Source organism: Solanum verrucosum, unplaced genomic scaffold (assembly GCF_900185275.1).
Source record: "Solanum verrucosum unplaced genomic scaffold, falcon-dt-bn FXZP01000101.1, whole genome shotgun sequence".
NCBI classification, from domain to species: Eukaryota; Viridiplantae; Streptophyta; class Magnoliopsida; order Solanales; family Solanaceae; genus Solanum; species Solanum verrucosum.
In genome coordinates this window covers 1835557-1848475 of record NW_026020111.1, presented here as the reverse complement: position 1 = coordinate 1848475, position 12919 = coordinate 1835557, and the positions used below count along the sequence as shown (strand labels likewise).

At 36.4% G+C, this 12919-nt stretch overlaps 2 protein-coding genes across 2 annotated transcripts in view; one reads left to right on the top strand and one right to left on the bottom strand.

Annotated features, from left to right (window-relative positions):
• LOC125825438 (uncharacterized) overlaps positions 1-12919 on the bottom strand; it is a 1130247-nt gene that overhangs the window by 618751 nt on the left and 498577 nt on the right. The window lies entirely within an intron of this gene.
• On the top strand, positions 820-8345 carry LOC125825480 (uncharacterized). The gene is made up of 5 exons (XM_049504808.1): positions 820-1213; positions 1343-1905; positions 2012-2072; positions 7664-7879; positions 8092-8345. Exons 1-5 carry the CDS (start codon positions 820-822, stop codon positions 8343-8345), a joined length of 1488 nt encoding a protein of 495 aa, XP_049360765.1.

Here is a 12919-nt window from a genome sequence, read left to right as displayed (position 1 = left end):
GAAGGGTTGTGACCTTTCTGATAAGGCACAATAAACAGCTATTCACACTACCATCTATTGCCTATAAATAGAAGGGTTCCTCTTATTTTTCAGTAACAAATTTTTGAACTTCTTTCTTTTCTACTAAATCTAGTATTATAAGTGTACTTTAATTTTGTTAGGTGGTTTGCTGACATCGTGATTTTAAGTATTGATACACCGGTGAGTAAGATTATTCTATTATGAGAGGATATATTCCATTAACCTCAGGTACTTGAGGGGACTAATTTCCTTAAGAAAACATTGTGCATTCAATGGGATCAATTATCTTTTTAGAGAAAATAATTGTTTATTATTTTTAATTTGTATCAGATTCTATTTTTTTTATTGGTTTTAAGTATCTAGTTTTGAAAACATTCTTTAAATTTTATTGTTTCTTACCAAGTTCTTCAAAATTATTATTCTAAGTATCTTAGTAATTATTTCACACCAAAGGTGACTTTGAACTTTTGGTATTTCTGTCAAGCATGCTGCATTATACACAAACATTTTGATGATCATCTTCGACGTTTCCTTGGGAGGAGAGTGTTTCCGTAGCTCAAGCTGAAAGGTCTAACATTTATCTTCATCTGAAGCATAACTTCTTCAGGTCGAAAATTAGCTATCTTATTTTCCTGGAGAATATGCCCAAGTTTTGGCTTTTCTCCTTTAGTTGTTTTTTTCTCCAATATTTTATAACCAAAAATGGTTAGCTTTATATTGTGGACTCTTGACGTTTCTTTATTTTTCTATGGTTTCAGACTTCCATTGGTATTAACAGAGTTAGAGATTTCCAGCTAAATGTCTTCCAAAGAGGAGGTTGGGGAGAGTCGAGCACATGTTGTATATAATGGGAGTGCTTCTAGAATCAATGAAATTGGGCTTCAACTTTATCCAGTTTCTGAGTATGACTCTGGCAAAGGCTTACCATATGCTCTTGTAGATAGGCCAAATGCTGCTGATAAGTGGGGCTGGCGAGCAGGGAAAAGATTTACAAGTTCAGGCACCTTTAGAGATAGATATTTGTATCTTCTGAAGCAATTTAAGGCTCCAAAAGGTGGAAAGAAAAATTCTTTTCGAAGTAAGATTTCAGTTAAAAAATATCTCCAGTTTGAGTATCCTGACATGGATATAAACCAATTTTTTGCCTCATTTAGTTGGATGATTCCTTCGAAGCAGTCATCAAGCTCAAAAGGTTAGCTTCCACAAGGATCTTTGGTATATAGCATGTAGATATGTATTCGGTTGTTTGCATCAACTAAAAAAAAAACTTACCACATCTTTTTATTGACCTGATGCCAAATTTGTTTTTCTTTTTAATTAGATATTGATTTAGAGTTAGATATGAAAGAGAGGACTACATCTTTAGGGACAAAATTGCACTCTTTACTGTCTGATTCTCCTATAAGAGCCATTACTTGTATGGTTAGTAACAAAATTTGTAGCAGTTTAACAACAAAAAATCCTTTTCCGGCCATGCTATGTGATATCTGTTGCAATGGGCCAGGTTTTTGCCGAGACTGTTGTTGTATCCTTTGCTGTAAAACTATCAGTTCGGACTATGATGGGTACAGTTACATTCAATGTGAAGCAACAATAAATGGCTACATATGTGGACATGTTTCCCATCTAGACTATGCTCTACTAGCTTACATGGCTGGGACAGTTGGAGGAAGCATCAATTTGGATGCACAGTATTTATGTCGATACTGTGATTCAAGGATGGATTTGGTTCCACATGCTCTGAAGCTTTTAAACACCTGCACATCTGTTGCTTCTCGTGCTGACATCAAAAAGATTCTGAATGCTGGCATTTACATTTTGCGTGCCTCACAAAAAAGAAGTGGAAAAGAGTTGTTGCATCATATTCAATCAATCAAGGCAAAGGTATAGCTAATTGATGAATTGTACTTTTTTTCCTTATGATGCTATCTTTTTTCCATTTGGGGTTTACAGTTACCAGAATGACCAATTTGATAATCATATATATCAGCTTATGAAAGGAGTCTGCATTCATGATGCATTCGAAATTGAAAGTTCTGTGGATAGCACTGGTAACTTCTTTGCCCTCTCATCATCTTGTTTGTGTTGATCTGTTACTTTCACTTGAATATATGCATCTGAGCAAGACATTTCAGTATATGCAAATGTGGTTCTCTTTCTATAAATATTGTTTATTTCAGGACAAAAATATATACATTTTTTAATTTTTTCAAGTCAACTACCCTACAGTTTAGACGATTAGATAAAAAAACATATTATATAAGGAGTAAAGAGATAAAAGACACAATTGATACAAAGAATTTTGTACTTGTTCGGATCACCAATGTGGTGCCTAATCCTGTCCCCTTGGTTTCCTTAGAGCTTGAATGTTTCTGATTCGACAAATAGCCTATTGTGAACTCCTTGACATGAAAGATTACCGTTCACTCGTTGGTAACATCCTCTACTCGTATAGTTTTCTAATCTCTCCTTTTCTTTTCTTTTCTTTTCTTTTCTTTTCACTAGTTGACTTTATTAAATACAATGTTTTTACAAGATGAAATAGTGACTAGGATAGGTGTGTGCTAACTTGTTTCGATCTTTAGAATAATCATTCTTCCTTGATGCAAATCAATCTTCCTTGATTCTGATAGTGTGTGCTTTCCTTCTAGTAGGTTGCTGACTCGTATTGATTTTATTTTCACGCGAGTCAATCTCCTCGATTCCGGTATAATCATTTATCAATCTTTCTTAATTCTGGTAGTGTGCAACTTCCTTCCGTGTTTAGATTTATGCTTTCTTTCCACAAATTTTTGATGTATCTCTTTTTTATTCCTGCATAGATCATTTAGAACTAATGTTATTTGGTTCTGCCTTTAGCTATACTACTTAGATTTACTGGAACATATCTGTTAGGCTGATATATCTAGATATTGTTGTTATTGTGCTTGTGATTCTTCTTACTGGGCTTGGAGTGCAACCATATTTTCTAAGTGGGGAAATGCAATTTTAAATTGATTAATGGTGAGCTTAGTCAATTGACTTAGTTGTTGAGTAAAATATGATTAGATATTATTTGAACAATTAAATTTAGTGGTAAAACTATAATGATATTCAACTTTACCGTTTGATTGATTATTTTATATTTCAACGACACATAGTTTATATGTGAATAAGTGACGTCGGCTAGCTAGAGATACTTTACGTCTAATAGTTTTATATGGTGTATCTTCAAGAAATTGTTCCCTCCTTTTTTGTAAAATGATCAATTTTCTATATATAAGGAAAGCTGAAATCAATTCTCAGCATGCATAAAAACTTTTCAGTAAGAATTTTAGACTGTCGATAAAGGAAGATCAATAGAAGATGCAGAGTGATTATGGCACAAGAAAAATAATTTAACCACCCTGATACTACAATACAAAAAACTTCCATATGTAAAGTCCAATATCCATATCGATTCCAAACTTGTTCAAGGTTCCTCCTTAGAGAAATAACTATGTTGTAGGCAAAATTCTTCCTCCTGCATTGGGATTTTAGTGTCCAAGTTTTAGAAGTGATCCAGCAGCTTCAAAATATCATCAGGAGCAAATTGCCTATTGAAGCTTCTATCTCTATTAAGTTGTACAAGAAAAAATAACGATGGATGTGTAATGTCTCATTTCTTGTGATATTGTTTTTAATTGTGAAATGACCATTTTGCTTTTCCGCATAGAGTTTTCATGCTTATTTTGTGTTTCGAGAATGGTTTGTGACTGGTGAGGTCCCTGATGTGATCGGGTGTGTTTTTGGTAATATGATCCCTCTTGAGCAAAGAGTTCTTGATAGGGTTGACTTTGGTCAATATTTTGAGTTCTGAGCGTCGGATGGGAATTTCATCAGTTTCATCGCTTTCGAAACGTCGAGTTTGAGCTGGTAGAGTGGTTGGTAAGGTTTTCGAGGCCTTAGGCCTAAAGAAATGTCCAAGAGTGTATTTTTTTTCTAGATGATCTTTCTTTGGAAATCCAAAGATTTCATTGAGTCCGGAATGTCGAGTTTAGTGGGGTAGCATATTTGATTTATTTTTATCGGGTCTTGAATAAATCCTAAGGGTCCGTTTGGAGGTTTTAATAAGTTGGAGATTATATTGTGTTGCCCGTCTGGGGGGTTGATTATATTGTGTTACATGTGTGGGGGCCTGATTTTATTGTGTTGCCTGTGTGGGGAATTGTATGTGTTGCTTAACCTATGTTGAGGCGTTAAATGTTGTTCTATTTTCTTTGAGAGCATGTGATTCATGAGTTGCATGTGAGAGAGGCTTGTAATGCTATTTTACCTGTTATTCTCGAGTAAGGGGCTCAGTTGGAAACATTATAATGCTTTGAGTAAACAAAATGCTTTCGAAATTGAATTCACTTATTTCAAATGAACTATTTCTCACTATTTTTCATATGAGGGTGTATATCATGATTCAACTGAGTTTTGAGAAATTTAGACTATTGATACATGTTGAGTTGATTATTGCATCCATGTTATATATGTATTGTGATGCATCCATCCTCATTCATCATATCATGTTCTTGGGAAATTGAAAAAAATGTGGAGATTCCTTTTGAGAAAGAAAATGAGACACCGTTTTATATCCTTGACCACGCTAAGGTGGCATGTTGATGAGATATTGAGATTGTGATTTGGTATATGAACTGTGAGTCCCCCATGGGTCCTTGTCTGGAAGCCTTAGCTCGACAGGGTGTATATGACAGGTTGTGCAAAAACCTTGATTCAATCGAACCATCACATCGTTGTATCATTGCATTGCATTAATCATTTGAGTTGCTTGACTTGTGTGTGTTATGGGAATTATTGTGACGTTATGCTTTTACTTTACTGGCGCCATTCTTTATAAATTGGCGGCACGAATGCTAGAGTGGAACTTTTTTGTATGCAGGTGGAAGCGTTCCTTAGTTAATTTATAAGCTGATTAATTCCTTTTGCTCAATTGGCCAAGCCTACTTACTACTTGTGGGTTGTTCTCACCACTACTTCTGAATAATTTTTTATGCAGATTCTTGTTAGGGTACTCCTCGCTGTGGCTTATAATTTCTAGCTTTGGAGATCTTTTCGGAGTGGTGGTGAGATCCAGTTTTTGGATCACCATTAGTTCCATCTGATATTTTTAGTCTTTATTTATTATCGGAGACTTATGATGTGTTTCATACTCTAAAGTTGTATTAGATGCTCTTTATACTTATGCTACGTGGTTTTGGGATATTCTTTGTTGTTCTTTTCTATCGTTTGTAGCCTGACCACCCTTTTGGAGTCTCGTATGTGTGTTATTTTTGGATTACACACCCTTTTTGGGGGTGGGTGGTTGGAGTGTGTGCCATTATAACCTCTACTTTTGGATCGTAACAAAAGGCCTCTCATTTTGACAGGGGGACATATTTCAAGATACTCGAACAATCTTATCTCCAATTCCACCTATCATTATTCCTTGAGAAGAGCATATCTAGTATTGTTTATTTAAAGTAGAATAAATACCCAAACTCCATTCAACTATAGAATTTCTTTTAATTCTCATATCCAACTATATCTCACTTTCATTAGGATGCAAATAGCGTCAATAAAATATGAAATATTAATTACTGAATAATTGCAGGTACAGGTGTTCACAGGTCAGTTTGGATAGTTTATTGGTAAAAATCAAAATCGCACCAAATTAATCGATTTTAAAATTATCAAAACCAAACCAAATCAAATATAATATAGATTTATCGGTTTAGTTGTTGTCGATTTGGTTCGGTTATTTATTTATTGACCATACAAAATAAAATAAAATAAACAATTCATTCAAAATGTGATAAAGGTGACAACAATCAATTCAAAATCAAAAATAGTTAGAATGACTGACATTATAGAAATTTCAATAATTGAATTTACTAAGAATAAAGTTTTAAAATTCACCATATTTGCCTTGTCTAGAAGGAAAGGACAGTGACATTTTCAATCCACAAAAAAATGTCATAGACACTAAAACCCAAAGTGTTTTTTAGAATTGTGTAAACTGATCTAAGTCAGTTTAGACCCCTAAAATATTACTAAAAACGTTTATAAATAATGGGGTAAGGAAAAGACCAAATTACCCCTCTTTAATTCGGATGAACTTTCCTTAATCGAACTGGCTGAACTCAAACGAGCATATCTCCCTCATCTGGACTCGGAATTTAGCAAACTCGGTGGCGTTGGAAAGAGGACTCAGAGACCTTTCATGTACTACCTTATGTGCCACCTAACTCATTATGTACCGAATGTTATGGTCATTTGAAGGCTCAAATTAACTCTTTCCAATTTAGTTCTTTCTAAAAATAGCTCTTTCTAAGATCGAGGTGTTACAATATCTCCCCCTGTGAGCATTCATCCTCGAATGAGATCACTCTAACTAGAACCAAGGGTGGAAACATCTATCACCTAGGTCAAACACCAATATGCAATTTAACACAACATACCATATCAACTTAAAAAGTGTTTTACAAAAAGTCATTACCTTGGTCTAGAATTTCTCCGGAAGAGAAGAGATGTGGGTATCTATTCTTCATATCCTCCTCAGCCTCCCAAGTAGATTCTTCAACAAACTGATTCCTCTATAGGACCTTGATTGATGCAACCTCCTTGGTTCTCAACTTGCGAACCTGATGATCAAGTATTTCAACGGGTATCTCCTCATAAGATAGGTTGTCCTTAATACCAATATTTTCATTAGGTGTAATAAGTGAAGGATCGCCCATATACTTCTTAAACATTGAAATGTGAAACACCGGATGGACTGCTGCTAACTCTAATCGTAGCTCCAACTCAAAGGCTACGTTGCCAATCCTCTTGGATATGTTATAACAGCTAATATACCGGGGACTAAGCTTCTCCTTCGTATCACATCTCCTAAAACCCGAGTGACACCTTCAAGTAAACTCAATCATCCACCTCAAACTCCAAGTCTCTTCTCCTAACATCAATATAGGATTTCTGACGACTTTGTGCTATTTTCAACCTTTCTTGAATAATCTTCACTTTCTCCATAGCTTGATGAACCAAGTCCGGTCCTATCAACCCAGCTTCACCAACCTCAAACCAACTAATAGGAGATCTACATCTTCTCTCATAGAGAGCCTCATAAGGAACCATCTAGATTCTAGAGTGATAACTGTTGTTGTAAGCAAACTCAATGAGAGGTAAGTGATCATCCCAATTTTCCTTGAAATTGATAACATAAGCCCTCAACATATCCTCTGTACCCTCAACATAATAATTAATAATAATTCTAAGATTGTGTCGGGATAAAAAAATTGTAGAACAATTTAATCCTAGAAATTTCACCTTATTTTGTGTACCAAAATAAATTGATAGAAGGAGTTTTACTTGGATTATTGTCCATATTCCATTCTTTTTGGTAAACTACCTGATTATTATTATCTAAAAGTTTTTGGTTGTTTGTGTTTTGTCCATTTACCTAGACATGGACATCATAAATTATCTACTAAAGCAGTGAGGTGTGTTTTCTTGGGTTATAATGATGTTCAAAAGGGATATCTTTGTTATGATTCTTCTAGACGACAGTTGTGGGTTTCCAGACATGTAATTTTCTTTGACCATATGTTTGCTTACCTTATTACCTCTTCAACAAAATCAGACTCTGTCTCCTTTCTATACAAGTTTGAGAATCAACAGGTACAAAATCCTACATTTCCCAATGAAGACCCTAATGGCATTACTGATGATCCTGGTCAATCAGATGCATTTCCTACAGATTATTTAGTTAACAGTACTGTGTCACATAATTCATTGAATGCCTCTTTCACTGACTCATTTGGAAACAATGATTATTCTGATGGTGAACCTATACCAAGTGACTAGATAAATTCTTCCATTCCTTCTCTCTGTCACTCTTAACGTAAAACATCTGCCCCAGATCGATATGGATACTCTCCAGGTAGATACAGTAGATCGTATGACTTACTTGCTACTTTGAATGTTATTTTTGTCCCAACTACTTACCAACAGGCATCAAATCTTGACTGTTGGAAAGAGCAATGAAAGAGGAACTTTCTGTTGTATAAGAAAATCATCCATGGGATTTGATATCTAAACCGGCTGAGGCTTTTGTTATTGGGAGCAAATGGATTTATTCTGTGAAAATGAAGTTTGATGGCACATTGGAGAGGTACAAAGCTCGAGTAGTAGCTCAAGGATATAAACAAGAATATGGATTGGACTATGAGGAGACTTTTGCTCCTGTTGCAAAGATGACGACAATTCATGTGTTACTCACTATAGCATCCATCAAACGGTGGAAACTTCATCAAATAATGTGAAAAATGATTTTTTCCATGGTGAACTACATGAGGTTATATACATGAAGCCTCCCCATGGTACAACCAAGCTCAACGTGTTGCCCGTCTGGGGGCTTGATTATATAGTGTTGCCTGTGTGACGACTTGATTATATAGTGTTGCCTGTGTGGGGGCTTGATTATATTGTGTTACCTGTGTGGGGGCTTGTATGTGTTACTTAACCTATGTTGAGGCCTTAATTGTTGTTCTATTTTCTTTGAGAGCATTTAATTCATGAGTTGCATATGAGAGAGACTTGTAATGCTATTTGACACGTGTAATGCCCGAGTGAGGGGTTGATTTGGTGTCACGCCCCGAGCCTACACCCTGGACGTGGTCGGCATTCGAATACCATTGCTGGCCTCAAGCGAACCCTTGGCCTGGATTACTTAACTCAGCGGAAGACTATAAGCATTAAGAAAGAGGTTCACATGCTAAATAACTCAATTGTCTCAAAACTGAACTTACTCAAATAACTTAGTCAAATAGCTTAGAATGTTTAAAAGTCAACATTCAACTTGGCCAAAATGGCAACTCAAGTTTTACATATGAAATGACAATGTAAAGACATTTGACTACTAACTGTCTATGAATCCTCTAAAACAAAGAGGGATGTTGGGACAGGACCCACGATCATCCTAACTTCTAAAAGACTAGAAAGTAAATAAAGGAGTCCTCCGGAATGCAAGAATGCTCACCAACAGACTCTGAATGCTCAAGCTGGATTAATGAGGCACTGGATGCTAATCTTGGTTACCTGCGTCTGCATCATAATACGATGCAGGCCAACTAGCATCAGTACATTGAATGTATGAGTATGCCAGTTGGAATGCTAAAACAAGATATAGGCTTGAAAGGATTCTGAAAAGAAACTCTTACCTGGCTCTTCTCAACTTTTGAATAACTTAACTCAAAATGCAGTGTAAAAAAACAATAATAGTGCAATTTATACAAAACATTTAAAACAGTAAAAAACAACTTAGTTCGTTAAATAAAATGCAATAACAAACTCAACTTTACTCATATAATAAAGTAATATAGTTTCTGTGGGAGTTTCTCTAACCGACAACAACCAATATGAGCCTAAGTAGTGATACAACGTCTTGCCCACGAAGCCAGAACTTTCATATACTTTGTCGTCATATAGAACACTTAAATTTGTGGATCCACTAGCTTAACTTATGTGATCATCTAAAAAGTATGACCCATTAATACCCATGATGGCTACATGGTTTATGGAGACTTGAGTTAATATGAACTCGCATCTCCATATTGATGCTCAATACAACTCCCAAAAATATACTTAGCTCAATGTTTTAAAACAACTTCTTTCTTTGGTTTGAGATAATTACTTAAAACTTAGCTTAAAAGGTCTCTTGGAATCGATGTTCCTTTTTCTTGCTCAAATGTGAAAACATTTATGAACTCTTTGGGAATACTTAGTTCCCTTATAACTTTTTGAGAAATGAACTCAACTCTTTAATCTTTGCTTAACTTGAAACTTAAGTCTTAAAACAAAGTTAAAACATTCGTTAAAGACTTTTGAAAAACTTTATAAACTTTGCTTTGACTTGCTTCTTAATTTCTAGACTTGACTCTTAACTTCTCTTGACTTTGATCCTAACTTTCCTTGAATTGAATTATGGATTCAAGGTTCATGATCTCATGCTTATGGATGATTTCATGATGTTTAGATGTACCTTAGAGTGTTGGAATCAACTAGAAAACATAGGTACATTGCTAAGGAACTAGTACGAAAACATGAGGGAAGAATGGGAAGAACTAGCATCCCTGGCTCTCTGAGAGGCGCGGGGTGCCAGCCCTTGAGATTCAGAGACAAAGTTGGGGAGCTCTGGCTGGTGCGGCGCCCCAGAGATCAACATTCAGAGACCTCTTTTTGGGGCTTTGAGAGGCGCGATGCGCCAGGACCCTTCCCAGGTGTTCCCCGACTTTTATTCTTTGTTTTTCAACTCTAAACCCTCCCAATCAACTTAGTTCTTTCCCCAAACACTTAGAACCGATTATATCCTCAATATATACCAGATTCAACTCAAAATTTCACCTAAAAACCTAAATCAAACATCAAGCAAACCTCAACAACACAACCCACAAGAATTCAAATGAATTTCATCAAGAACTCAAAGGATTTACTTTCAAATCAATATAACCTTGCTGAATTGAATCATGTTTGGCGCGTGGGTGAACTAACCCAATCCTTGGCGAAAACAACAACTAAATGGATCGATCTTGATGAATCTTTCCCTTTCTTCTTCTTTTTCCTCTTTTCTCCTTTCTCCAAGCCCTAGCGTAAATTTCCAATTTCTAAAACTGAATACAATATGATTTGACCCATATTAAACTCCTAAAAACGGATTAAAATAATAGGGCAAGGAAAAGACTAAAATACCCCTTAAAAATCCGGATTGGACATTTCCTTATTTGAACAACCCAACTTCCAAAGGGCATATCTCACTCATACGAACTTGGAATTGTGCAAACTTGATGGCCTGGGAAAGATCATTCCAAGAGCTTTCCAACAATATCAACAAATACGCCTAAATCATCCTGAGTAAGGAGTTATGGCCGTTTGAAGTTGACCAAAAACTCACTTTTCCTAACTTAAACAAATTTCCAGATTTGTCACTATTTCCAAAAACTATTATTTCAAGTTCTTAGCTTCTTCCTAGCTGTTTCAAATTGCGAGATGTTACAATATATCTCCCTTGGGAACATTCGTCCTCGAATGAGATTACTCCTACTAGGTTAAGGGTGGTAACATCAATTTCAAACACCCCACAAGCAAATGCAACAAACAACATGCTCACTCATAATTTAAAGAGTACTAAGAAGAGAATTAGTACCTTGGTCTGCATTTTCTCTGAATTCAAAGAGATGTGGATATCTCTTCTTCATATCCTCTTCAGCTTCCCAAGTAGCTTCTTCAACAAATTGGTTACTCTAAAGGACTTTGACTGATGCAACCTCTTTTGTCCTCAACTTGCGAACTTGGCGATCTAGAATCTGAACTGAAATCTCCTCATAAGATAAGCTATCCTTGATCTTAATATTTTCAGTTGGTATGATCAATGAAGGATCGCCCATGCACTTCTTCAACATGGAGGGAGATGTGAAACACCGAATGAACCGCTGCTAGCTCTTGTGGTAGCTCCAACTCATAAGCTACATTGCCCATCCTTTTGGATATTCGATAAGGCCCAATATACCGGGGACTAAGTTTACCCTTCTTACCAAACCTAATAACACCCTTCATGGGTGAAACCTTTAGATATACCCAATCATCTACTTCGAACTCTAACGCCCTTCTCCTAACATCAGTGTAGGATTTTTGATGACTCTGTGCCGTTTTCAACCTCTCTTGAATCACCTTAACCTTCTCCATAGCTTGATGAACTAAATCTGGTCCTACTTCACAAACTTCAAACCATCCAATAGGAGATTTGCATCTTCTCCCATAAAGAGCTTCATATGGAGCCATTTGGATGTTAGAGTGGCAACTATTGTTGTAAGAAAATTCATTGAGGGGTAGGTGATCATCCCAATTACCTTTGAAATCGATCACACATGCCTTTAACATATCTTCTAATGTCTGAATAGTGCGCTCTGCTTGTCCATCTGTTTGAGGATGAAAGACAGTACTTAAGTTCACCTTCGAACCCAAACCTTTCTCGAAAGATTTCCAGAATTGTGCAGTAAATTGTGCACCTCTATCTGAAATAATGGAGACTGGGACTCCATGAAGTCTTACCACCTCTTGAATATATAATCTGGCATAATCTTCTGCTGAATGGGTAGTCTTTACCGACAGAAAATGGGTTGATTTTGTCATTCTGTCGACAATCACCCAAATAGAATCATGCTATCTGCGAGACCTTGGCAAGCCTCTGATGAAATCCATATTAATCATCTCCTGGTTCCATTCCGGGTCCTGAATGTTGTCTTTCACAATGACCATAACGGGTCCTGAATGTTGTCTTTGAAATGTTACATTCCCTTACTTTCAACTGATGGTAACCTGATCTGAGGTCAATTTTTGAGAAACAGGAAGCACCCTGAAGTTGATCGAAACGATCATCAATCCTCGGAAGAGGATACCTATTCTTGATGGTAACCTTGTTCAACTGGCGGTAGTCTATACACATCTTAAGGGAACCATCTTTCTTTCTCACAAACAAGACCGGAGCGCCCTAAGGTGAGACACTTGGTCGAATGAAACCCTTATCTAGGAGATCTTTCAACTGCTCTTTCAACTCTTTCAACTCTGTTGGTGCCATTCTATATGGCGGAACAGAGTTAGGACGAGTATCTAGAATGATGTCTATGCCGAAGTCTATTTCTCTCTCAGGAGGGACTCCGGGTAGATCATCAGGAAAGACTTCTGGAAACAACTGACTGAATGGGAGATATCTCAACACTAGAGTCATTAACTCGGACTAAGTGATAGATACAACCCTTTGAAACTAACTTTCTCGCCTTAAGGTATGAAATGAAACGACCCTTAGGCACTGCTGAACTACTAATCCACTCTATGACTGGCT

What these genes read in the sequence shown, in the direction of transcription:
- LOC125825480 (XM_049504808.1), top strand. Translation starts at nt 820, where the DNA reads ATGTCTTCCAAAGAGGAGGTTGGGGAGAGTCGAGCACATGTTGTATAT. An exon ending in GCAGTCATCAAGCTCAAAAG is followed by an intron (nt 1,214 to 1,342) that starts GTTAGCTTCCAC and finishes CTTTTTAATTAG; the next exon opens with ATATTGATTTAGAGTTAGAT. An exon ending in AAGTTCTGTGGATAGCACTG is followed by an intron (nt 2,073 to 7,663) that starts GTAACTTCTTTG and finishes CAACAAAATCAG; the next exon opens with ACTCTGTCTCCTTTCTATAC.